A 27793-nucleotide genomic window follows, 5' to 3' on the forward strand; every position below is an offset into this window, starting at 1 on the left:
ATACCGCAACAATTTATTTGCATAAATCCCATTTTGAAAACAAATTATAACCGCCAAAAAGGAGAGGACTTAAAGAGGTGCCTTGAGGAAGGCCTCAATTATGTACAAACCCCGTTTCCATATGACTTGGGAAATTGTGTTAGATGTAAATATAAACGGAATACAATGATTTGCAAATCCTTTTCAAATCCATATTTAATTGAATGCACTACAAAGACAAGATATTTGATGTTCAAACTCGTAAACTTTATTTTTTTTGCAAATAATAATTGACTTAGAATTTCATGGCTGCAACACGTGCCAAAGTAGTTGGAAAAGGGCATGTTCACCACTGTGTTACACCACATTTTCTTTTAACAACACTCAATAAACATTTGGGAACTGAGGAAACTAATTGTTGAAGTTTTGAAAGTGGAATCCTTTACCATTCTTGCTTGTTCAACTTGTTGTCGTATTTTACGCTTCATAATGTGCCACACATTTTCGATGGGAGACATGTCTGGACTGCAGGCGGGCCAGGAAAGTACCCGCACTCGTTTACTATGAAGCCACGCTATTGTAACACGTAGCTTGGCATTGTTTTGCTGAAATAAGCAGGGGCATCCATGATAACGTTGCTTGGATGACAACATATGTTGCTCCAAAACCTGTATGGACCATTCAGCATTAATGGTGCCTTCACAGATGTGTAAGTTACCCATGCCTTGGGCACTAATACACCCCCATACCACCACAGATAGTGGATTTTGAACTTTCTGCCTATAACAATCCGGATGGTTATTTTCCTCTTTGTTCCGGAGGACAACACGTCCACAGTTTCCAAATATAATTTGAAATGTGGACTCGTCAGACCACAGAACACTTTTCCACATTGCATCAGTCCATCTTAGATGAGCTCGGGCCCAGGGAAGCCGGCGGCGTTCCTCGGTGTTGTTGATAAATGGCTTTCGCTTTGCATAGTAGAGTTTTAACTAGCACTTACAGATGTAGCGACCAACTGTAGTTACTGACGGTGGTTTTATGAAGAGTTCCTGAGCCCATGTGGTGATATCCTTCACACACTGATGTCGGTTTTTGATGCAGTACCGCCTGAGGGATCAAAGGTCCGTAATATCATCGCTTACGTGCAGTGATTTCTCCAGATTCTCTAAACCTTTTGATGATTTTACAGACCTTAGATGGTAAAATCCCTAAATTCCTTGCAATAGCTCGTTGAGAAATGTTGTTCTAAAACTTTTCGACAATTTGCTTACAAATTGGTGACCATCGCCCCATCCTTGTTTGTGAATTACTTAACATTTCATGGAAGCTGCTTTTATACCCAATCACGGCACCCACCTTTTCCAAATTAGCCTGCACACCTGTGGGATGTTCCAAATAGGTGTTTGATGAGCATTCCTCAACTTTATCAGTATTTATTGCCACCTTTCCCAACTTCTTTGTCACGTTTTTGCTGGCATCAAATTCTAAAGTTAATAATTATTTGCAAAAAAAAAAGTTGATCAATTTTAACATCAAATATGTTGTCTTTGTAGCATATTCAACTGAATATGGGTTGAAAATGATTTGCAAATAATTGTATTCCGTTTATATTTACATCTAACACAATTTCCCAACTCATTCGGAAACGGGGTTTGTAAATCACAGATTTAAACCGCAGTGTTCTATGTTTGTTGCCAATGTAATAGAAATGAAACAGGAAAACTCTGTTTTGTTTTGTTTCTATAATTTGCTGCAAAAATGTTTGTCTCTTAGGTTTTGAATTAAACCTGGGGGTCGGTATGGTGTCATTCTGGATTTGACCCCCGAGCCGTCAGTTGAATAGGAGACGAAAGCAATTTTTTTTGCAAAAAACAACTTATCTTTTACATCTCACTGTTAAATATTTCCGATTTAGTTGAAAAAGCCACAAGCACACTGCTCTCTGTCTGACACAAACAGACAAATCCGTCAGAAACCAATCACTGCATCTAAATTTGATTACATCATCCAACATCAGCGCCCATGTTTGCTTGCTTCGTGTCACTTTTACTGTAATTGTAACTAAATTAAAGCATCGGTAATGAGTAACTATACCCTAACCCACAACGTGCAAAAAAGAGACGCTGTCCTGATAAATATGAGTGGCCTATAAGCTAAAAAAGTGTCAGAGTTTCCCGCAGCGCTTTGTTGTTAATGCGGCCACCTTAACAACAAAGGGCCACCGCCTAAACTAAAGTATTAAAAAAGTAATAATAATAATAATAAATTATTTTATTATTTTTTTTGGACCTGTTCAGCTTCTCAGTAAATTATATAGTTGATGTAGATGCCCATATCGGCTGTTGAGATTTACTTTACAAAAGAGAAGTGTAGAATACTTCTCTTGTTGCCTTATTTGTATTTGACTTTATTAAATGTATTTACATTATCATTTGGTGCTAAACTAAAGTCTTAACAAGCTGCTACGCTTTGTACTACCTCTGCCTCTGTCAGTACATCTCTGCAGCACCCAGCATTGTCCCACCCACACAACCATCTGATTGGTTACACGCAGAGCGGTAAGAGCCAATCAGCAGTGCGTATTCAGAGCGCATGTAACAGCCATTTCAGCCGTTGGCTGTTACAGCTTTCCAAATGCTGTAATAAATTAAGCACGATGATTTGAGCATATTTCAGCATGTGGCCCCACTTTTAACTCTTTTTTTCAAACGCTTATTTACAGTAAGTCATTAATTTGACTTAGTCATTATTTTGTTTTACATACTTAGTATCGCACACAACTACGACTGTTTTGTTTACAAACATCGTATATTGTCTTCACCGTCCATCCACCTGTCCCTGGTGACACCACCTTAACTAACAAATATTCTGGGGAAACACTGGGAAACGTGTCTAGCTACTCATCTTTTGAATGACGACCTGAATCATGTGTTTACTCTGTTGTTGTTGTCTTGTGATGCAGCTGTCAATGTAATGATACTCATGATGCAGCGATCAATGTAAACCCCGATGTCCAGGGATCACCTAAAAAAAGTGTTTGTTTGGATGAATTCATACAGTGATGGAATACGTATTCCTCTGAAAAAACTTAAGATGCTGGTGCAGTTCTACTAAGCAGTCATCGAGTCCATCCTCACCTCCTCCATCATCGTGTGGTTCCCCGGCGCCACAGTCCGGGACAAGCATCGACTGCAGCACATGGTACGTGCTGCTGAGAAGGTGATTGGCTGAAAACTCCCACCCCTCCAGGACCTGTTCTCTTCCAGGACAAGGAGGCGTGCTGGTCGGATCACAGCTGACTCTTCTCACCCTGGACACAAAATAGTCTCCCCTCTTCCCCCAGGCAGGAGACTACGGTCCATCCAGACCCACACCTCCCGCCACCTGAACAGTTTTTTCCCCTCGGCCATCAGACACGTGAACAATACCAAGATCTGATAGCTCAATTACAGCTCATGTTATTCTATTCTGTGATATATGTCTTTAATTTTGCACGATTGCGCCAGGTAAAATTCCTAGTTTGTGAACCCGTTCTCAAACAATGGCAATAAAAACTTCTCTGAATATGATTCTGATTCCGATTAATTGTTTTCATTCATTTTAGGGCCAAGCTTGCACCATATAGAATGAGTCTGTTTTTGCAACAAAACATTGTTTGGACTTTTTGCTGAAAAATTTGTAAAAATGTTCTCAATTCCATTTTGAAATAAATCAGCATTTTTCAAAATGGAACTTTCATTCTGGTTGTTAGAAACATTTCAATTGCAACCCACGTCAGCAGGATGACTGTTTCATGAAAAGCTCCACAAAAAACAATTTGAAAAAACTAGGAAAGTGGATGTATATGTTCTTGCGTCTGAACTCTTCATATGAGTTACAATACCAGGTAAAACAAAAAAAAGGTCACTTCTGACCTCCACTCTCCAAACGATCTCTCATAGGCGATGGCGACCATTCCCTCAGACGCCGACAGCTCTTTCATGCGTTTCCATGCCGGAGAAGTCAAGATGTGGTCCACTCTGCGGCCCCAAGGGTCAAAATGCTCCAGGCGTGGCGGAGTGACCTCACACTCTCTGCCCCAACCGTCCACCTCAGTGGCCACGCGCTCGCCAAAGGCACGCAAGTCTGAGAAGACTGCCTATGAACATACGAGCAGAACAACAACTAATTATTTTGCATCACAATCACAAAAAATAGGTTTATACAGCGGTACCTCAACTTAAGAGCTGTCTCTCAGCTAATTGTTATGCTTTAAGTGAAAAGTAAAAAGGTAAGTTACAAGCATCCCCGGCATTAGTTGGAGAAGCAAAAAAAAAAAACCATAAGATCCAAGCAAAACATCTCGTCTTACTCACAAGCATTAGCTTATAGCTTGAGATGGACCTCATTTTGTTTTCCAACCACAGGAATGAAGAAAGTCAGTGTGAAAAACAGTGCCGAGAAGAAGAAGTGGATGATGTTCATTGAATTAAAGAAATAAACCATCGAAAACATGACAGTGTGTCGTCAACTTAGTGAAACATTTTGAACGTATCACTGTTAATCTGCACCATACTGAAGCAGAATGTGTCTATCAGTAGCTAAGAAAGTTATAATGATATCTAAATGGCAGACATTTATCCATGAAAATATGGAAAATCTGCTAATAGTGTGTATAACTAGATACATATACTTTAATCAAAAGGTTTAATGTGACATTCTGTAATCTGTATTGAATTGTCTATTTTAGGGGTGCCCAAAGTGGGGAACAGGGGCCAAGGCTGACTGGGGGGAAGTTGACTGAATCTTTTTATCCTTACATGCTTTTAAATCTAAACTGAGAGCATTTGAAGAAGCCTCAGTTATCTGTAACTGTTTGACTTGATGTCCATCCTGTCATTTTAATATGTAATGTGAATGTAATTTTATGTGTAACTTTGCTGCCTCTAGGCCAGGACTACCTTGAAAAATATTTTTTTAATCTCAATGTTAAACAAAAAACAAATAAAAACTTAGCCTGTCTAGTTGTTTGGTTTGGCCCACCACAGGGCGGCTTCCCAAATCCAAAACATATTTGTATTGGCTTTCTTTTAAGCTCACGAGGGGTGTCCCAAACAATACTGATATTGGATATCAGTCTGAGAACAATAACATTTTTTTTTTTATCAGATTATATCGTCTTGCATCCAAACTTTCTAATTTTGGCCCTGATACAAGTAGCCCTGCAACACAATTACCTGTGAAAAGCTAGAAAGCCAGTTAACATCTAAATGTCCTTCAATAGGAACACACAATTGTTCTCTTCTTGCATTTTAGTGAAGTAATTTACAAATGGTAAACATGGTAGGCTGTGGAATACTAGAAGCTTGCAGCTACACAACAGCTAAGTGCACAATAATACGCAAGTGAGTCATAGGTGTCCTTAATTGAACAATATTGCAGTCTAAAACACCATAATTGTCAATATTAAACACGTATCAAATAATATATTTGCATAATAGTAATATATTGAAACCTCCAACACAGAAGCGTATTACAAATTATCCAGTAACAAACAAGTCCACACCATTCATCTTACTGCATCATGAGCTTAATAAATTATTGTGACCACTAGGTGACACCTAAAAAAATATACAGTGGGGCAAAAAAGTATTTAGTCAACTCGTTGTGTTTGGAGGAAGAAGAATACTGAATTGCATCCCAAGAACACCATACCTACTGTGAAGCATGGGGTTGGAAACATCATGCTTTGGGGCTGTTTTTCTGCTAAAGGGACAGGACGATTGATCTGTGTTAAGGAAAGAAAGAATGGGGCCTGTTTCGTGAGATTTTGAGCCAAAACCTCCTTCCATCAGTGAGATCTTTGAATGGTTGACCAAATACTTATTTTCCACCATAATGTACAAATAAATTCTTTAAAATTCCTACAATGTGAATTCCTGGATTTTTTTTCACATTCTGTCTCTCACAGTTGAAGTGTACCTATGATGAAAATTACAGACTTCTGTCATCATTTTAAGTGGGAGAACTTGCACAATCGGTGGCTGACTAAATACTTTTTTGCCCCACTGTATATATATATATATATATATATATATATATATATATATATATATATATATATATATATATATATAACCATCCGGAATGGACATATGCTGTCTTTAGGCTGTAGTGGAGTAATATATATATATATATATATATATATATATATACATATATATATATATATATATATATATATATATATATTACGGCTTCACGGTGGCAGAAGGGTTAGTGCGTCTGCCTCACAATACGAAGGTCCTGCAGTCCTGGGTTCAAATCCAGGCTCGGGATCTTTCTGTGTGGAGTTTGCATGTTCTCCCCGTGAATGCGTGGGTTCCCTCCGGGTACTCCGGCTTCCTCCCACTTCCAAAAACATGCACCTGGGGATAAGTTGATTGGCAACACTAAATTGCCCTTAGTGTGTGAATGGGAGTGTGAATGTTGTCTGTCTATCTGTGTTGGCCCTGCGATGAGGTGGCGACTTGTCCAGGGTGTACCCCGCCTTCCGCCCGATTGTAGCTGAGATAGGCGCCAGCGCCCCCCGCGACCCCAAAAGGGAATAAGCGGTAGAAAATGGATGGATGGATATATATTACTCCACTACAGCCTAAATAAATAAATAAATTAGTGCAGTGTTTCCCCAACTTTTTTCACCAAGTACCATATCAGAAAACACTTGGCTCTCCAAGTACCACCATAATGCCATTCATCCATCGATTTTCTACTGCTTGTTCATTGGTCAACCCCTCCTTCCGCAGTGCAGCTGGGATAGGCTCCAGCACCCCCGCAACCATATTGACCAATATATGTATTAATAGCGTAGTACAGTGGTTCTCAAATGGGGGTACGCGTACCCCTGGGGGTACTTGAAGGTATGCCTAGGGGTACGTGAGATTTTTTTTTAAATATTGTAAAAATAGCAACAATTCAAAAATCCTTTATAAATATATTTATTGAATAATACTTCAACAAAATATGAATGTAAGTTCATAAAATGTGAAAAGAAATGCAACAATTCAATATTCAGTGTTGACAGCTAGATTTTTTTGTGGACATGTTCCATAAATATTGATGTTAAAGATTTATTTTTTTGTGAAAATTTTTTTAGAATTAAGTTCATGAATCTTGATGGATCTCTATTACAATCCCCAAAGAGGGCACTTTAAGTTGATGATTACTTCTATGTGTAGAAATCTTTATTTATAATTGAATCACTTGTTTATTTTTCAACAAGTTTTTAGTTATTTTTCTATCTTTTTTTCCCAAATAGTTCAAGAAAGACCACTACAAATTACCAATATTTTTGCACTGTTATACAATTTAATAAATCAGAAACTGATGACATAGTGCTGAATTTTACTTCTTTATCTCTTTTTTTCTACCAACAATGCTTTGCTCTAATTAGGGGGTACTTGAATTAAAAAAAATTTCACTGGGGGTACATCACTGAAAAAAGGTTGAGAACCACTGGCGTAGTAGACCAAATTATTCATTAAAAACAAGGCAGAGGTTTCATTTAACAAGTCTATTTAATATTTTTGACCACCGTAACATTACACACAATGGACAAACATTGTCAACAATGATACTCCATATACAGTACGTATTTACAGACTTATTTGTCTTACCACTAGATGAAGCTCACGTACCACAGTTTGAGAATCACTGGATTAGTGGGGGTTTTTCATAACGTTTTCTAACATTCCACTCTACAAAATAGTAAATGTATGTATAGTTCCTGCTGATATCGTATTGAATCAATATAGTTTTTTTTGATTGATTGATTGAAACTTTTATTAGTAGACTGCGTACAATTGACCACTAAATGGTAACACCCAAAAACGTTTTTCAACTTTTTTAAGTTGGGGTCCACGTTAATCAATTAACGTTACAAATGTATACTATCAACATAATACAGTCATCCTAAAAGTTAATCATCAGAGTATATACATTGAATTATTAAAATTATTTACAATCCGGGGGGTTAGGTTTGGTTGAAATCAGTACTTCAGTCATCAACATGTGCATCGTCAGAGAAAAGGACATTGAAACAGTGTAGGTGTGACTTGGAAGGATATTTGCAGCGAGCAGTGAACACAGTGAGTTCAGAAAGCATAAGAATCAGTACAAACCCCGTTTCCATATGAGTTGGGAAATTGTGTTAGATGTAAATATAAACGGAATACAATGATTTGCAAATCATTTTCAACCCATATTCAGTTGAATATGCTACAAAGACAACATATTTGATGTTCAAACTGATAAACCTTTTTTTTTTTTGCAAATAATCATTAACTTTAGAATTTGATGCCAGCAACATGTGACAAAGAACTTGGGAAAGGTGGCAATAAATACTGATAAAGTTGAGGAATGCTCATCAAACACTTATTTGGAACATCCCACAGGTGTGCAGGCTAATATGGAACAGGTGGTTGCCATGATTGGGTATAAAAACAGCTTCCCAAAAAATGCTCTGTCTTTCACAAGAAAGGATGGGGCTAGGTACACCCCTTTGTCCACAACTGCGTGAGCAAAAAGTCAAACAGTTTAAGAACAACGTTTCTCAAAGTGTAGGGAAATGTAGGGATTTCAACAGCTACGGTCCATAACATCATCAAAAGGTTAAGAGAATCTGGAGAAATTGTTCCACATAGGCGGCATGGCCGGAAAACAACATTGAATGACCGTGACCTTCGATCCCTCAAACGGCAATGTATCAAAAACCGACCTCAATCTCTAAAGGAAATCACCACATGGGCTCTGGAACACTTCAGAAAACCACTGTCACTTAATGCAGTTTGTCGCTACATCTGTAAGTGCAAGTTAAAGCTCTACTATGCTAAGCGAAAGCCATTTATCAACAACATTCAGAGACGCCGCCGGCTTCTCTGGAGCCGAGATCATCTAAGATGGACTGATGCAAAGTGGAAAAGTGTTCTGTGGTCTGACGAGTCCACATTTCAAATAGTTCTTGGAAATATTCAACATCGTGTCATCCGGACCAAAGGGGAAGCGAACCATCCAGACTGTTATTGACGCAAAGTTGAAAAGCCGGCATCTATGACGGTATGGGGGTGCATTAGTGCCCAAGGCATGGGTAACTTACACATCTGTGAAGGTACCATTAACGCTGAAAGGTACATACAGGTTTTGGAACAACATATGCTGCCATCTAAGCACCGTCTGTACAGCCCTTACCTCTGGGCCGATACTGAGGGCGACTGTGTTGACCAGTTTGACGCGTGCAAATGATAGAATGTCCAGTACTGTAGAAATGTGTTTGGATATGACAATCCGTTTATTCCAAGCTATCGAAAATAAATCAAATGTAGGTTATATAACAGAAAGTATGCTGACCTTGGCTGGCACATTGTTACAGTATTGTCTCGGCACAACATGACACAACACGACACAACACGGCACGTCACGGTCGAAGACTGTTTGTCCTCCAATCTCCCTGCCCGTGCTCACACCTGAACCCAATTTAAGGAGGCTACCAATGTAACCACACCATAGCAACAGTGCCATTCCTGTCAACACTTCCTGGTTCTTAACAGGAAGTAGGCGGAGCAATTTGCCAAAAAGGAAATTCAACATGAACTGAGGCCAGCAATTAATTAGAGAAAATAAAATACAAACAATATAAACAAATAAGGACATTTAGCTCCAACACTCTGGCCCCCAATTGAGAAGGTCAGGATGCCATGAACAATTCAAAATAACAACAATGGAGCCATAAATATGAACAAATAATCATCTTTGAGTTTGGGTTTTCAGTGCAGCTATAATGTGCACCATTTCCTGATCTACTTAGTCATCACTTAGTAGTTTCTTCCTTTGACTCATCTCCAGCAGTGTCCTTATTTTCAGGATCCAGGCAACTGACCTCTTCAACCGTTTCCAATTGGAGAAGTAAGTGATCAGTTGGAAAGTAGCACTTGGAGTATCAATCGCTGTATTGATACTTTTTTACACCTCAGGGTCTTCTGCTGCAATCCCATACTCCAAGATGTCAGCTGGCCACTCTTCCTCTGTTTCTTCTGAAACTCAGGGCCTTCTATCCATCCTTTGCGAGTCAGTAACTCATCCACTTTAACTCCTCTTGAGGCTCTGTCTGCAGGATTTTGAGTGGTATTAATGTATCGCCATTGTGTGACAGATGTTTGAAATCTTTCATCATCCTTCCCAAACCTCCTTTTCAGACCAAGTATGCATTGCCTAGAACGCACTGATTGTTGGGCAGAGACACATTATCCTTTTTAAAGGACAATTCCAAAATGTAGTTTCTGTCTTGAAGTTTGCACGTACTGTATCAGTCATGACCTTTATGAACTTCATGTCATCTTTCGGCATAGCTCGGTTGGTAGAGTGGCCGTGCCAGCAACTTGAGGTTGTTTTTCTTCCTTTCAAGTTGAGTTTTGACATCATGCTTTCAGAACAAAATGTATCCGTGCTGCCTGGATCCAGGAATGCATACGTTTGTATGACAGTCTCTCCTTTGCTGGACTTTATCAGTACAAGCAGAATCGACAGAATTCCATTTCTGTTACCAGTCCCCGTTTGTCCACATGTTTGCAGAGATATTTGTGCATTACTCACTGATAGTTCCTTTGCCTTATTTTGGTTTGTATTTATGTTGTTTGCTCTTTCCTCCTGACCAATATGAAGCAGACTTATATGGTTTTGCTTGCATATGTTGCAGGTCAAGCGCTCGTCACAACCAATGCTAAAATGTCAAACATGAAGACACCCAAAACAGATTCCTTTCTGTCTTATGAAAGTTATCTTCTCCCTGTGGGTCTTCTCCTCCAACTGAGGACAGTGGTCAAGAGTGTGATTTTTGGAGCAGCAAACACAGACGTTTGTGGTACGAGCAGATGCACTTTGCTTTGGAGCAATTTTGAATCTGGTTTTATTTTCTGCTTCAGGGGTTTTGATATTAATGGTCGTGGCAAAACTGCTACCTTGGAATTTGAGTTTACCTTGTGATTTTATTCCTGTCACAGGTTTACTTCCTGTACTCTGTGGTGTATTCTGAATGTCTCCAAAGACTGGGTCGGAGACAATTTTCACCTGTCGCTCAATGAATGCAACAATGTCTGAGAACTGAGGTCTGCGATGGTGGTTTTCCAATATGTTGCATGCAGCGACTCTCCAGCTTTCTCGCAGCTTGTACAGCAGCTTGAAGATCACAGTTTTCGTGTTAGCTGGCATATTTAGTTCCTGCATGTACTGCACGTTTTCCATGGCAGTGCAACATTATCAAAGGTAAAGAGAGTAGGCTTGCAGAGCTCGTTCATCTTCAGATTTCACTAAAGGCCAGTTAAACACTTTCTTCATGTAAGCTGCTGTTGTTTGGTACTGGTCACCTAAGTATTTTTCCAATAAATACTTTGCCATCTCATAGTATCTATCTGGGGGCATGTGTTGACAGCTACGCACCAGTTCTTTAGGTTGACCCCTAGTGTACATTTCCAGATAGTACAAACAGTCTCCTTTGTTGCTTGCGTTTTTCTCAATACATTGCACAAATGCTCTGACAAAGGTTCTTTATAGTAATGGATCACCGTCAAATTAGGGAATTTCCCTTGGTGGGAGTTTTTCCATGGCAGTGGAACACATGCCCCCATGATAGAGACTATGAGATGGCAAAATATTGGAGGACAAACAGTTTTCGACTTAAGGTACAGCCCTTACCTCTGGCCCATACTGAGGGCGACTGTGTTGACCAGTTTGACGCGTGCAAATGATAGAATGTCCAGTACTGTAGAAATGTGTTTTGATATGACAATCCGATTATTCCAAGCTATCGGAAATAAATCAATGTGGAGGAGGGAGGGTGTTAGTTTAGGGTTGAAGTTGCCTGGAAGTGTTCTTTTAGTGCGCTTTTGAAGGAGGATAGAGATGCACTTTCTTTTACACCCGTTGGAAGTGCATTCCACATTGATGTGGCATAGAAGGAGAATGAGTTAAGACCTTTGTTAGATCGGAATCTGGGTTTAACGTGGTTTGTGGAGGTCCCCCTGGTGTGGTGGTTATGGTGGTCATTTACGTTCTGGAAGTACTTTGACATGTATTTCGGTATCAGGGAAGTGTAGCGGATTTTATAGCCTATAGCAGGGGTAGGGAACCTATGGCTCTAGAGCCAGATGTGGCTCTTTTGATGACTGCATCTGGCTCTCAGATAAATCTTAGCTGACATTGCTTAACATGATAAGTAATGAATAATTCCGCTGGTAATCACAGTGTTAAAAATAACGTTCAAACTATAAAACATTCTCATCCATTTTAATCCAACCATCCGTTTTCTATCGCACCTGTTCAAGATGTCGCATTAATGGTAAGAAGTATTATATTTATTATTGGTTAACTTTAGAATAACAATTTTATTAAAAAGAGTAAGGGACTTATTATACTCTAAAAATGTTGGTCTTAATTAAAAATGCACACATTTAGTTGTATTCAGTGTTAAAAAATATTATATGGCTCTCACGGAAATACATTTTGAAATATTTGGCTTTCATGGCTCTCTCAGCCGAAAAGGTTCCCGACCCCAGGCCTGTAGGCTCAGTGCAAGTTGTTTTACTCTGTCCTCCACCCTGAGTGTGACCTGAGGTGGAGGTCTAAAAGTAACCTGACAAGCTTGTTCCGGGATGTTTGGTGTCTAGATTTGAGGATTTTGGTGGTGCTACGGTACCAGGAGGTGCAAGCGTAATCGAAAAAGGATTGAACGAGAGTTCCCGATAGAATCTTCAAGGTGCTTTGGTTGACCAGAGAGGAGATTCTGTAGAGAAATCTTGTTCGTTGGTTGACCTTTTTGATTACCTTGGTTGCCATTTTATCACAGGAAAGATTAGTTTCTAGAATGGAACCTGACCTCATCTTTCCTGGTGATAGAAATGTCACCCACTTTTATAGTGAAGTCACTGACTTTGTCAAGGTTGATGTGGGACCCAAATAGAATGGATTCCGTTTTACCTAAGTGTATGGATAGCTTATTGTCAGCGAGACAGGTGCAAATACAATGGATACAATTCACAGTGGCATGCTGATGGCATGTCATTTACGTATATTAGGAACAGTAAAAGTCCTAGTATACTGCCTTGAGGGACTCCAAAGCTTACCGAGACGGTGGGGACACGGTGCCGTTCACCTCTTCCACCTGTTTCCTCCCCTCCAAGTAAGATTGCATCCAGCTCGATGAGGTTTTATCAAATCCGATTGTTCTGAGGTTATCCAACAGTATAGCGTGTTTAACGGTGTCAAAGGCCTTCTGAATGTCTAGCATGACCATGCCGCAGTATTTGCCCGCGTCCACCTCATGTTTGATGTGGTCGGTCGGATAGAGAAGGCATGTGTCAGTGGAGTGGTTAGTTCTGAAGCCGAATTGGAATTTGCACATGAGTTTTTTAGTAGCAAGGTAACTATCGACCAGTTCATAAACTTTTTTTTCCATTACTTTTGAGATAGAACTGAGAATAGAAACAGGTCGGTAGTTACCAGGTTCTAATTCACTTGCTTTTTTAAAAAGGGGAGTTACTCTTGCTATCTTGAAATCCTTGGGTACTTGGCCTTGTTTAATTGAGAGGTTTATTATGTGTGTGATGAGAGGGGCGATGGTGGTGGCAGAGTCCCTGAGGAATCTGGAGAGGATATTGTCAAGGCCGGTGGTCTTGTTTAGGCGGAGCACGCTCAATTTTTGAAGCACCTAGTCAGCTGAGACCATTTCTAATTTGAAATCATTGTTGAATACTCCTAGCTTTCGGTAGTAGGCTTTAATTTGTTCTACACCAAAGAGTTGTGGCTATGCTGGTGAAAAAGGTGTTACTTCTGCCTGCTACCTCCATTTTGTCCATTTTACCATGAATTGATTAACGTGGACCCCGACTTAAACAAGTTGAAAAACTTATTCGGGTGTTACCATTTAGTGGTCAATTGTACGGAATATGTACTGTACTGTGCAATCTACTAATAAAAGTATCAATTAATCAAAAAAAAGTCCGTAATGAGGTATCGTATCGGAAGTAAAAAAGTTGACAACCCTAAGGCAGTGTTTTTCAACCTTTTTCGAGCCAAGGCACATTTTTTTCATTGAAATATTCCAGAGGCACACCACCAGTGGAAATCATTAAAAAATTAAACTCAGTTGACAGCAAAAAGCCGTAGTCGCAATTGTTGGATATGACTTTAATCCATAACCAAGCATGCATCCCTATAGCTCTTGTCTCAAAGTAGGTGTACTGTCACATCACCCCCTAACCTATTTGGACTTTTTTTTTGCTGTTTTCCTGTGTGTAGTGTTTTGGTTCTTGTCTTGCGCTTCCATTTTGGTGACTTCTCCTGTTTCGTTGGTATTTTCCTGTAGCAGTTTCATGTCTTCCATTGAGCGCTATTCCCTGCATCTACTTGGTTTTAGCAATACAAAATATTCAAGATGTTGCTATCCTTCTTTGTGGGGACATTGTTGATTGTCATGTCATGTTCAAATGTACTTTGTGGACGCCATCTTTGCTCAACACGCTGTAAGTCTTTGCTGTCGTCCAGCATTCTGTTTTTGTTTACTTTGGAGCCAGTTCAGTTTTTGTTTTGTTCCCTAAGCTTCAATGTCTTTTCTTAGGGGCACTAACCTTTTGTTTATTTTTGGTTTTAGCATTAAATAGCTTTTTACCTGCCTCCCACTGTCATCTGCAGATTGGGACCACAGCAAACCATGTTCCGACATCTACAAAGCAATTATCTACCTGCTGCTACCTACTGATATTGAAGAGTATTGATGAGTTTTTTTCTTGAGCCCTGGTGTGGGATCTGAGCCGAGGATGTTGTTGTGGCTTGTGCAGCTCTTTGAGACACTCGTGAGCTAGGGCTATATAAGTAATCATTGATTATACATTGTTACTCTGCCGATCTCTAAACAGCACCGACACTCAACAACACATCATTTGCAGACTATAATTACTGGTTTGCAAAAAATATTTTTACTTCAAATAGGTGAAATTACATAATCTCCCACGGCACACCAGACTGGATCTCACGGCACACTAGTGTGCCGCGGCACAGTGGTTGAAAAACACTGCCCTAAGGCTCACACAATTATTGGTGGCATGTCTGCAGGGCTAACTAGTTGTCATCTATCATCGTTATTGGCCCCAATTATAGGAACTTTATTGTTTACGTTAAGGCTGTTTGTGTTTCACTCTGTGTTTGGCCCCGGCCCATATTTTCACTTTGGCCCTTGAAGGCAAAAATTTTGGACACACTTTCGATACTGTTGTAGTTTGTCCTTATCTTGCTCACCTCCTGAGGAAGGTGTCTCCTTAAGTACCCCCTGAGCAAGGCATCCTCCAAAAAAGGGTTTTTGAGGACAGGTCTGTCCTGAAAGAAAGGTCCGAGCCGGGCTGCAGAAAAGTGCAAGGATCCCTCTGTTTCCCAGAGCTGCTCTTCCTTAGACGGTCTTGTGCCCACTTCGGCTGCACCGCCAACGCATCTGATGTGGAGGGGATGTTGGGTGACACCACAAAACAGCCTCCAGCTACCGCAGCCTCCCAACAGGCAACGCAGTGCGGCTGACATAGCCACAGTCTGAACAAGGGAGACAAAAATAATAACTACTATATTCGGGAACTCATAATAGAATATTAACAGTAGGGCAAAGAACTCGGGGGCAGGGGCTCAGAGAATACTTGATTTTCATGTCTTGATCATTTTTTTAATTCCAAAACCGAAAACCAGTGAAGTTGGCACGTTGTGTGATTCGTAAATAAAAACGAAATACAATGATGTGCAAAACCTTTTCAACTTATATTCAACTGAATAGACTGCAAAGACAAGATAGTTAATGTTCAAACTGATATTTTTTTTTTTGCAAATAATCTTTAACTTAAAATTTAATGGCAGCAACACATTGCAAAAAAGTTGGCACTGGGGAATTTTTACCACTGTGTTACATGACTTTTCCTTTTAACAACTGTAGTTTGGGAACCGAGGAGAACAATTTTTGAAGCTTTTCAGGTGGAATTATTTCCCATTCTTGCTTGATGTACAGCCTAAATTGTTCAACATTCCGAGGTCTCTGTTGTGGCTTCATATTGCGCATTTTCAGTGGGAGACAGGTCTGGACTATAGGCAGGCCAGTCTGTTACACGCACTCTTTTACTATGAAGCCACGCTGTTGTAACACATGGCTTGGCATTGTCTTTCTGAAATAAGACAATGATAATGTTGCTTGGATGGCAACATATGTTTTTCCAAAAACTGTATGTACCTTTCAGCATTAACGGTGCCTTCACACATGTGTAAGTTACCCATGCCTTGGTCACTAATACACCCCATACCATCACACATGCTGACTTTTGCGTAAAAAAAAATCCCGATGGTTCTTTTCCTCTTTTTTCCGGAGGACACATCGTCCACAGTTTCCAAAAACAATTAGAAATGTGGACTTGTCAGACACTTTTCCAATTTGACAGCGTTTCTGGGTGTTGTTGATAAATGGCTTTCGCTTTGCACAGCAGAGTTTTAACTTGCACTTATGTTAAAGATGTAGCAACTAACTGACAGTGGTTTTCTGAAGTGTTCCTGAGCCCATGTTGTGATATCCTTTACTCACTGAAGTCGCTTTTTGATGCAGTACCACTGAAGGGATCATCACTTACGTGCAGTGATTTCTTCAGATTCTCTGAAACCTTTGATGATATTGTGGACCGTAGATGGTGAAATCCCTAAATTCCTTGCAATACCTCGTTGAGAAATGTTGTTCTTAAACTGTTCTACAATTTGCTCATGCATTCGTTCACAAAGTGGTGACACTCACCCCATCGTTGTTTGTGAACGACTGAGCATTTAATGGAAGCTGCTTTTAGCCGCAATCATGGAACCCACCTGTTCCCAAATAGCCTATTCACCTGTAGGATTTTCCAAAGAAGTGTTTGATGAAAATTCCTCAATTTTCTCAGTCTTTTCTGCCACTGTTGCCAGCTTTTTTGAAACATGTTGGTAATTGGAGCTAAACAGATTCCTGACAGGGCTAGTGCCCTCCTATCGCTCGTGTAGCGCCGGCCTTGTAGAAATGGATGTCGGGATAGGCTCCAGCACCCTCGTGACCCCGAGACGGACAAGCGGTAACAAATGTATGGATGGATAAATGGATGGATGGATTCATTTCTGTAAGGCAGTAGAATCATGTGTTTTCCCCTGCCAATCAGGAAAGGAACAATAATGGTGGTTAAATTAAAATATGAAGGATAAGTTGTTTATTATACTGATAAATAATTAATTAAATTTAAAAAAGGGTAAGAAACTATTTTAAAAGAACTAATTTCAATCTTACAGGGTAAAAATATGGGGCTACTTTCACACTTCAGAACCTCGGTTGATCTCTGAATTGGGTCAGAGTTCGTTTGCTGTCATTCTCTGTGCAGCAACTGTAAATGGGAACAGCTCGGCGGAAAAGTGATATAGTTACATATAAGAGCGCTTATTATTACAATGTTCGTATTACAACTATACGTATAGCTTCTTCTTTGTATAGTTAGCATAATTTCAGGAACACTTGGCTATCAGTTAGCAATAAAGAGGTTTATTTGTAAAGCACTACTATGCTATACATGTAATCAACTTACGCTCAACAATTGTCAGTCACGTAAAAAGTGCAGTACAGTGCTGTAAAAGGCCTACATACCTTTTAGACAGTGCAGTTTGTTTACGTTCGCCGAACCTCTACTTTCAAAATAAAACTACTTCCGCCATATGGCGGAAATAAGATACAACGGCTCTTAAAACAAACTAGGTGACAGATGAATTAGATTTATGAATCCAGTTTTTCAAGATGTGCTGTAAAAATTGTATTAGAATTTTAGCTGTGTTGATTTTTGCATAAAAATACACATTGAGGGTAAACCCGTTTTTAATTCAAGATTTGTCAAAAATACAGAATCCTTTCTTCTGATTCTTAAACATGGCTGAAGCATGCAATGTTTAATAAAACACTGTAACAGTTAATGAATAGTAACATCCTTACTTATGCATTAAACAGATATTTTCTTTTAGAAAGAAGCACAGCACAGGAATTACTGGACATTTGTACTGATAAAACCCAGTAGGAACTTCTTAGTGTCATATATATACTCAGTTAGCTTGTCAGGCTGACCAGGATGAGGCATATTATATGCAACACTGAAGTGTATAAAAATAGTAGTTAGCCATGACAGAAAGACAGCAGTACAGATATTGGGGGCCATCAACCCAAACTCTTCAAATGCTTGCTGTAGTTTTGTGTCAACTAGATGGACACCCTAAACCATAGTAAACCTACAAAAGTTAAAGTAAAATAGTGTCTGAAACCGATTACCATATACAATAGAAGCAGGTTTATTAAAAAGCTAAAACAAAATTCACAGGCCAGAGTGTTGCTAACAATGATAAAATCAAAAACCAAAATAAACAAAACACTGTTGCAGAGTGTGCATGCTTACAGCTAAATAAAATTTGGAAAAAAAAAACAGTTTAACAGGAATAATGTTTAACAATGAAAATAACCAAGACTATTGACAGGACGCTTAACAAGGAGTGCCTGGGCAGCTGTTAGTGTCATGGCTGCAATAAAAAAAATGTCTTTGTGTGGACGTTCTTTCAATGTAGGCTTCGCCTCAATCGCCTTTGGTAAGAAGGTCCTCGATGTACGCATCAAGTTCATCATCTGTGTTGATGTCGATATCCTGAGTGGGGGAAAAGCAATTATTATTTCATGTAGATCACTTTGTTGATTGTTTGGGGGGTATTTTTAAGACAAATCAGTCACCTCTTGGACTTTCTGCAGGAGAGCTACAATGTTGGTTCGCAGTTTCTGTAGTTTCTCATCTGCCTCCTTGAGTTTTGTCTCCGCGCTGTTGCTTTTCTCTTCCACAGCTTTTGCCTTCGCGTCCGCTCTGCTCTGATACGAGTTGCACAATGACTGCAGACCTGTTTCATACTGGTGGAAGTACTCTTTCTAAAGTAGACAAGAGAATCCAACGTATGTATTAGTGCAGGAAAATAACAAGTGTTTCAAGAAATGTTTATTCAATACAGCCAATCTAAAATCACACTACATGAAAATAATTAGCAACCAGCAATACAGTCAAATTTATCAGTTTTACAAAATGTATATATTTAAAAAAAAAAAAAATCATATCACAGTTACATGCTGTTTTGTGTTTGACAAGAGCTTATTATTAGTAAATTAATGTTCATATGTAAGCATATTTTACATATTTTTTGTCTGAATTAAGCATTTCCAAGCATTAAAATGGTTTAATGACCTTGAAATAAAGTACTGTACTAAAATGCATCATCATTGAAAAAGTTGCAGTATTTTCACAGGTTAGTGGCTGTGTTTACAAACTGTGTGAGAGTCTATTACTGTACATTAAGCATGGGAGATATGGTAAAAAATTCATTTGGTTGTATACTCTACTGAAGTGTCCTCCAGATTCATACTTTGCACTTCACTTGTTCTCACATGAATGTTATAGAAGTATGAAGCTTTCCAAAGAACAGTTGCATTGCCCTATTTAATTTGTTTATTTTTTGATGTAGGAGAGCATGTTATTTTAGTTGACTATTAGGCAACATTTTTGAAATGACAATTTGAAAGAAAAATTTTAAAATGATGGCACTTGATACCTTACATTACAGTATTTGTCTTCTTTTGCACAAAGTATGTTTTTTGTGAAGTGTGTCCATAGCAACAGTAAAATAATATATTACATTTTCATTCATTACACAACATGTGCTGCAAAATATCAGTTGATATCGGTATCGGAAATAAAATATTAAACAATTTTGGCAAATCAAATAACAAGAAAGCCTGTATTAGGGTTCTCTAACTAATGTGTATATAAGGGATGTATTGATAAAGGGTATAATTGATAAACTACAGTAATACTCCCGACGGTTATTATTAGTTTTAAATTAAAATTATCGCAAAATCGTGGTTAACCGTACTTTGGTTAACTCACAGACAGGTAATAATGCTCATTTAATGGAGAAGCAAGCTAATGCGAACAACGTGCCCCAATCTAAATTTATATGAACACATTACTGCCTGAGCAACTATAATATCCAATTGTGCACTTTGGATATTCTGTACAGGCTGTGCTCTCTTAGAACAGAGTAATATATCTATAATCGAACGAATATGACATGGAAGTATCTACATCAGGAAGTGAACCCATGTGTTGTCACATAAACCGGGCGTGCAAGAAATGTTTTGACTATCATGACAAAACACTAAAACCTTTGCAAATGAAAACAGATGAATAAATACATATTTAAATACTCAAATAAAAATGTTATAAGAAATTGGACAATATATATTTTTTATTCTGACAAGAAAGTATATTTTGTGTCTATTTTTTTTTTTTTCATTTTAGTTTGTGTCTTGTAAATTTTTAAGCACTTCTAAAACTGTGATAATAACCATATGACATTTTCATATTGTTACATCCCTTCTGTATATTAAGTATGTATATGTCTCTCACCAGAGGAAAGGCTACCAAATCCTCTGCAGTCATGCCGTTAACATCATCCTTTGGAATCCGAAAAGCAGGAGGGAAGAAGTAGCGCAACATCGTCCTGAAAGAAGAATAACACGCTGGTTATCAAAGATTAGGTCCAAGTGTGAGCACATTTAAAGTTTAGGAATAACAGCAATATGAAACATTGGGAGGAAACTTGTCTTTCATCCTCTCACCTCAACATAGTGACCAGGCTCTCAGTCACCTCTCGACTGGTTCCAGGTTGTGTGGTATCCGGCTCCATGGCTGCAGATGCTTTCTCACCCTGCTGGGTGTCAGGCGTCTGAGAGATGGGGGATGCCGGACGCATCAGTCGGACCTCCTCACTGCCCTTAAACACCCTTCATAAATGCACATACAATTAGTTTTCTGGAATACTAATACCATCCAGTAAATACGGAAAATGGACAAAAACTTTCTCACCATCTATCTTTAGGGGTGGCTCGAGGGACATAGTCAAACTTGATTTTCCAGCGAATGCGCTGTTTGTTGGTCTCCACAGCCATGACTTTTCCGGTAAACCACTGCTTGTTGACACGGACTTCAACTAGCAGCCCCTTATCTTAAATAAGAAAAAATAAAATGTAAAAAAGGACAATTCTTTTTGACCCAGGCCTTTGCACCAAAGGACGGTTCAGGTCAGCTGGTACCTTTCTGAACATTCTTAATGGCGCTCTCTGGCTCCTGCTGCTGTGTCTTCTCGTTTACCTGCACAGATAAACATGTTATTACCAACACCACAATAAGACACTGACAGACAGTAAGTAAAGTGAGCTCTGTTAGTGGAAGCGAGTGAGGTAGAAGAGATGTAACGATATTCACCTAGGAACCTAGGGCACACCGGATTATAAAGCGCAGAGCCGATGAGGTGTCTATTTTTAATCTTTTTTCATATATAAGGCGGACCGGATTATAGGGAGCATTAAAGGAGTCTTTTTTTTTTTCTTAAAAAAATTTAAAACACTTCTTTGTGGTCTACATAAAACGTACCGGTGGTTCTTTGGTCAAAATGTTGCATGAATTGTGTTTTAGAGATCATCTTCAAGCCGCTGTCTGACAGTCGCTTCCGGATGTGTTGTTTTGTGGGCGGACTTCGGCTCACCTTCGGCAGCGTTTTCTCTCTGTCATACCGGTGTAGTGTGCATGGACGGGGGTGGAAGAAGTGTCAAAAGATGGAGCTAACTGTTTTAATGACATTCAGACTTTACTTTAATCAATAACGGAGGATCATCTCCTCATTCGGAAAAAACACTGTGTCCCGTGAAAAACCATCTGATCGGAACTCTCTAATAACTACAGTTCCTTGGGTGAATAATGTAAACTCAATACATTGGTATGTTTTAGCGCTTTCATGCCGAGTTTACTGACAGATATAAGTAAGAACTTTACACTACTTTACATTAGAAATGGCGACAGCGGAGGATGAATGTCCCATAACAAGAAAATAGAAAAAAAAAAGAAGCTTATCGACTATGGTTGTCGCCATGGACTACAAAGGCGGATTTGCGCAATTTTTCAGGATTTATGCAGATCACAACAACAGATCAGCAGATACCATAAAGTAAAAAACGTTGCTTTTGCATAATATTGCGAAACAAAACGACAGGTATGTCTTACCTGATACACACACCATAATAACACTCGTACGTTAAAGCACATCAAGCGGTGCGGCTTCATAGCTTACCAAATATGTACTAAAACATTTCGGTAGATTTTTGAGTGCCGTGTGTAATGTTCTAAATTCTCAATGGAACATATAAAATGTTGGTGTTGTTTACTTGAGTCATATTGACATCATTGTGCAGTCTACACGTATCTCTTATGTTTGACTTCCGTCTACTAGACACACTTACCATTACACCACGCACCAAATAAAATTGCTTTGAGGTCGGTAAGCAAAACCAGAATTATTCCGTACATTAGGCGCACCAGGCTATAAGGCGCACTGTCGAGTTTTGAGAAAAAAAAAGGAGTTTCAGTACGTCTTTGAGTCCGGAAAATACGGTAAATATTTTTTGAATAACATAAATAAATAAGACGCACTGAACTCTGAAAATGTTTACCTTTTGGCAACTCTATCCTGTAGCCATGCCCCCTCGGGTAATATACTTCCAGCGTTGTGACCTCTGTTTACTAGTCATATCAAAAATATACCTTCTTGCTGGCTACTAATAAATGCATTACAAACAAAAACTGGTTTGTAATTAACAGCGTTCCAATTGTAATCATCCAAATAACTTTAGCAGCAAAGCAGATTAATGTCCATTAGTGTCGTAGCTCGGACAGTGAACGAAGTAAGCTAGTTACATGTAGCTCATGCTAACTAGCAAGCTTGTTTCGCCATCCCTGTCCTGAAACTCAGTGCGGCGTGTTGGCAAGAGGAACAGCGAGGACCTGCGGATGAGGCAAGCAGTTGACAAATTTTGTTTGGATCTTATGTTTGTTATGTTGTAGTTGGTATTATTTACATAATTAGCCAACAGATGTATAGATACTGCTGGATTCCTGATTAGAAAATGTCTGAATGTCATTAAAACCATTAGCTCCATCTCATGACAGTCTTCTGACTCCCGTCCATGCACGTTACAATATTTTAAAAAAGTCCTTTCATGTGGCAATATTTAGTCGATAAGCTTCTTCTTTTTCTCTATCTTCTTGTTATTGGGCATTCATCCTCCGCTGTTGCCATCTCTAATATAAAGTAGCAAAAAGTTCTAACTTATATCTCGCTAGGGAACTGCTAAAAACTACTGGTGTCGTGGGTTTACATAATTCACCAACAGAACTTGATGAGAAGATGTTGCTCCGTTATTGATTTAAGTGAAGTCTGAAAGTCATTTAAACGGTTAGCTCAATCTTTTGACACTTCTCCGACTCCCATCCTTGCATGCTACACAGGTACAACGAAGAGGACGGAGAGAAGACGCTGTCGAAGAGGAGCCACGTAAATGAGACCGGCCACAAAAGCGAAGGTCAGAAAGTGACTTGAAGATGGTCTGTAAAACATAATCCATGCAACATTTTGACCAATGTTACATGTCTAAATGTTATGTAGACAAAAAGGAAGTGTTTTAAATTTAGAAAAAAATTTGCCTTTTTTTTTATTTTATTTTTTTTAAATCAGACCTGAATAGATCCGCTTATCGACAGTGCGCCTAATAATCAGGTTCACCCTATTGTCCGAAAAATATGGTAAGAATGAAAGTACTGAGAAAACGCTCCATGTTAGGTTCTCTTGATCGTTAGAACTTGGAAAGAGTGATGCAAGTCATCTGGAGAGGAAGAAAGCACATTGAGGGAGGGGTAGTGCTACCTCGGGTTCAACAACAGGGGCCTGCCGCGAAGGAGCAGCAATCGCTTTCTTTCCAGACTGGGACTGTTTGTTAACCTGTGTGGCCAACAACAGAGGGGCTGCGATTGAGACTTAACCAGTAAATAAACAAGTCCAAAAGTGCTCTCTTTACAAACTCTCTCCATGGGAATCAATAATGCGGGGATGCTGAGGGAGTTTAAGCAACAAGCAGCACACGGCCTCATTCAAAAAGTGTGGAATAATTAATGCAGATAAATGTCAACATCTTAAACTTTTACCTCTTCTATCTTGCCACGTTTGGCAATTGGGGCTTTCTCCACCACTTTCCCCCTGTTATCAGCTGCAGCCGCCATCTTTGATCTCTTTGTCTGGGGTTCATCCTCTTCACTCTCCTCCGTTTCGTCTTCATTCTCCTCTTCTTCCTCCTCCTCATCTTCCTCCTCACTGTCGTCCTGCTCAATTACTTTCTTGCGTTGTCCAGCTGCTGGTGATTTTACCGATGGTTTAGCAAGAGACTAAATAGGAAACAGATGTTAGGGTACATTTCTAGTGATACGATGCAGCCATGATGTGTATCTTACCCGCGAACTGCGGCTAGGTGGGGGTGTTTTGGCAGGCAATTTGGCAGTGGGCTTTGCTGCAGGGGACTTTGCAGCCGCTTTGGACTTGGGTAAAGCAACCTTAGGTGGCGCAGGGGGAGGAGCAGGCGTCCGCGTGGGTCGCTGAGAAGGGGCGCGAGGTGGTGGAGTATTCTGTGCTGTCTTGAGGTGAGCTGGCAGAGGCGGAGATCGGGGGCGTGTTACAGCCCTCACTGAAGATCGACTTGCCTTAAGTTACAATAGGGGCAAACCACAACCAAATAACTAAAAATACATGGTTATGAACACCCACAATGTATCCCAAGAAGAGGACAAGCGGTAGAAATTGGATGGATGGATACACCATTATTAATTCATACCAGTACACGTTTCAAATATTAACCCTTGTGCAACCCAAGGGCCCAAAACAGGCATTAGATGTGTTTATGTTATTTTATTGTATGACTGACATTTTCCCAGGGAGTTTTTTTTCTACAAGTTTCTTTTAAAAATTGCATTGTGTTTTTGATTACAACGTTGTTACAATTGGATGTAGATATAAAGTAAACACATTTGCACTTAAAACCACTTTCGGACCCATTGACCACCGTTATATAACGGCGATTATTGAGCAGACCGTAATACTGGTAAATTACTCGACGGTTTCTGTGAAAACCAAATGAGTCTCATTCTTGCATATTAAACAAATAAATATAGTTTTGGTATAACTGTGCCCCTTTACCACCAAATAGTGTCATTGTAGCTCAGTATGCACTGTAAAAAGAATATATTTTGTCTACTGTATCAAAATGAATGTTGTCATGAATTGACCTACTCAATGCTGTTATTGCCCAACCTCAAATATTCCACTCTGCAATGTATTTTTAGAAGTATTGCATATTTTGCATCTTTCTACTATACAGGCCATAAAACAAAAGAAAAAAATCTAAAATAATTCAAGGGTTGAAAATTTTAAAAAAAACGAAACAAAACCAAACTTAACGTATTGCTGACTTACATATTAGCAGGACCCTTTGGATTCTGAGATAAAGTACTGTATGTATAGTCAACTTTAAGTTTACACAAGGGTTTAAGGGGAACTGCACTTTTCACAATCATTATTTAAAGACATGATGACGGATGAATTTAAAAAAAATGTATTATAACTCGCAAATAAATGTCCACTTACAACGGCGGTGATAGAAAGTCCTTTTTTAATCTGCCCACAAAACCCAATTTTTAACCATCCAAAAAATGCCAACAATACTCGATTTACATTTTGTGACTTGAATATTAACCAAGTGTTAGTAATATTGTTATTATAAGCACTAACTCAAACAAACTATTTTTAGATTAGATAGTACTTCATTTTAGCGGTGCTTTGGTCACAAACTTGTGTGCCTATATTGACATCTAGTGGTAAGCTGCTTCTTGCTTGTGGAAATTGATTGTAGATCATAAATAATAATTCTCACCTGAATAGTAGAAGGGTGAGGAGGTATTCCAACATGTTGGAACACTTCGACAGCCAATTAGAACCCATAAATGAGGAGAACGAAACGAAAAGACACTTGGTTCTCCACCCCCTTTTTCTTTGCGAGGAATTAGTCATTCTTCCGATACAACTGGACTATAACAAGATTCTATTAATCGGCATCCCAACGACAGCAGACCTTGTACAGTAAGTGATATTTTATTATGTTTGTTGACTCTCATGAAATCTACAGTGAGTAATAATGAACTTAGCACAGATCCGAAAAAACAAATCATAGAATTGAACAAGTCATGAAAGTCATTTGGAGTCATTTCAAAGCAGCTTAAGGTCCCAAGAGCAAATGTGCAGACAATTGTTCGTGAGTATAAAGTTCATTGCACAGTTTTGTCACTGCCACGCAAGCTATCACCTGCTGCTGAGAGACAATTAGTCAGGATGATCAAGAGTCAACCAAGAACCACCAAAAAGCAGGTCTGCAATGAATTGGAAGCTGCTGGAACACAGGTGTCATTGTCCACTGTCAAGCGTGTTTTGCATCGCCATGGACTGAGGCTACCATGCAAGAAGGAAGCCCTAGCTCCGGAAGCGACACCTTAAGGCTCGTCTAAGGTTTGCTGCTGATCACATGGACAAAGAATAGACCTTCTGGAGGAAAGTTCTGTGGTCAGATGAAACACAATTGAGCTGTTTGGCCACAATACCCTGCAATATGTTTGGAGGAGAAAAGGTGAGGCCTTTAATCCCAGGAACACAATTTCTACCATCAAGCATGGTGGTGGTAGTATTATTCTCTTGGTTTTTCTGCCAATGGGACTGGTGCTTTACAGAGAGAAAATGGGACAATGAAAAAGGAGGGGCACCTCCAAATTCTTCAGAACAACCTAAAATCATCACGGTCTTGGGTGTTCCAACAGGACAATGACCCCAAACACATTACTTTACACAAAAGTGGTAAAGGAATGGCTAAATCAGGCTAGAATTAAGGTTTTAGAATAGCCATCCCAAAGTCCTGACTTAAACCCCATTGAGAAGATGTGGACAATGCTGAAGAAACAAGTCCATGTCAGAAAACCAATTGTGTCAAGAGGAGTGGTCAAAAATTAAACCTGAAGCTTGTGGATGGCTACCAAAAGCGCCACATTGCAATGAAACTTTCCAAGGGACATGTAACCAAATATTAAGATTGCTGTATGTATACTTTTGACCCAGAAGATTTGGTCACATTTTTAGTAGACACATAATAAATTCATAAAAGAACCAAAGTTCATGAATGTTTTTTGTGACAAACAAGTATGTGCTCCAATCAATCTATCACAAAAAAATAAGTTGTAGAAATTATTGGAAACTTAAGACAGCCATGACATTATATTCTTTACAAGTGTATGTAAACTTTTGACCACATCTGTGTGTGTGTGTGTGTATATATATATGTATATATACACACACACATACATATATATACATACATACATATATATATATACATACATATATATATATACACACATACATATATATATATACATACATATATACATACATACATATATACATACATATATACATACATACATACATATATATACATACATATACATACATACATACATACATACATACATACATATATATACACACACACACACACATGTAAATACATATACATACATTTACATATACATATATATATATATATATATATATATATATATATATATATGTGTACACACACATGTATATATACATAAATACAAACATATATAATTACATACATATACATATATAAACATACATATACATATATATATACACATACATAAATATATACACATACATATATATACAC

General features: G+C 38.9%; 2 protein-coding genes across 4 annotated transcripts in view; both read right to left on the reverse strand.

Annotated features, from left to right (window-relative positions):
* LOC133556484 (acyl-CoA dehydrogenase family member 11-like) overlaps positions 1-17762 on the reverse strand; it is a 41201-nt gene extending 23439 nt beyond the window's left edge. The window contains exons 1-3 of one of the 2 annotated variants that reach the window (XM_061906445.1): positions 17687-17762; positions 15304-15588; positions 3897-4120 (exon numbers count right to left, since the gene is read on the reverse strand). In XM_061906445.1, the coding sequence (XP_061762429.1) occupies positions 3897-4120; positions 15304-15579 (500 nt within the window). In that variant the 5' untranslated portion in view covers positions 15580-15588; positions 17687-17762. Of the gene's footprint in view, positions 1-3896; positions 4121-15303; positions 15589-17627 lie in introns of both variants that reach the window. The other variant, XM_061906446.1, reaches the window with a different exon arrangement.
* Positions 17763-17893: 131 nt separating this feature from the next.
* The window catches only part of LOC133556483 (ATPase MORC2A-like), a 28039-nt gene continuing 18139 nt past the window's right edge, over positions 17894-27793 (reverse strand). The window contains exons 20-28 of one of the 2 annotated variants that reach the window (XM_061906443.1): positions 24456-24701; positions 24153-24389; positions 23875-23949; positions 21212-21269; positions 20985-21123; positions 20738-20902; positions 20526-20619; positions 18806-18994; positions 17894-18722 (exon numbers count right to left, since the gene is read on the reverse strand). In XM_061906443.1, the coding sequence (XP_061762427.1) occupies positions 18654-18722; positions 18806-18994; positions 20526-20619; positions 20738-20902; positions 20985-21123; positions 21212-21269; positions 23875-23949; positions 24153-24389; positions 24456-24701 (1272 nt within the window). In that variant the 3' untranslated portion in view covers positions 17894-18653. The remainder of the gene's footprint in view (positions 18723-18805; positions 18995-20525; positions 20620-20737; positions 20903-20984; positions 21124-21211; positions 21270-23874; positions 23950-24152; positions 24390-24455; positions 24702-27793) is intronic. The other variant, XM_061906444.1, reaches the window with a different exon arrangement.

This window comes from Nerophis ophidion, linkage group LG07 (genome assembly GCF_033978795.1).
Source record: "Nerophis ophidion isolate RoL-2023_Sa linkage group LG07, RoL_Noph_v1.0, whole genome shotgun sequence".
NCBI lineage: Eukaryota > Metazoa > Chordata > Actinopteri > Syngnathiformes > Syngnathidae > Nerophis > Nerophis ophidion.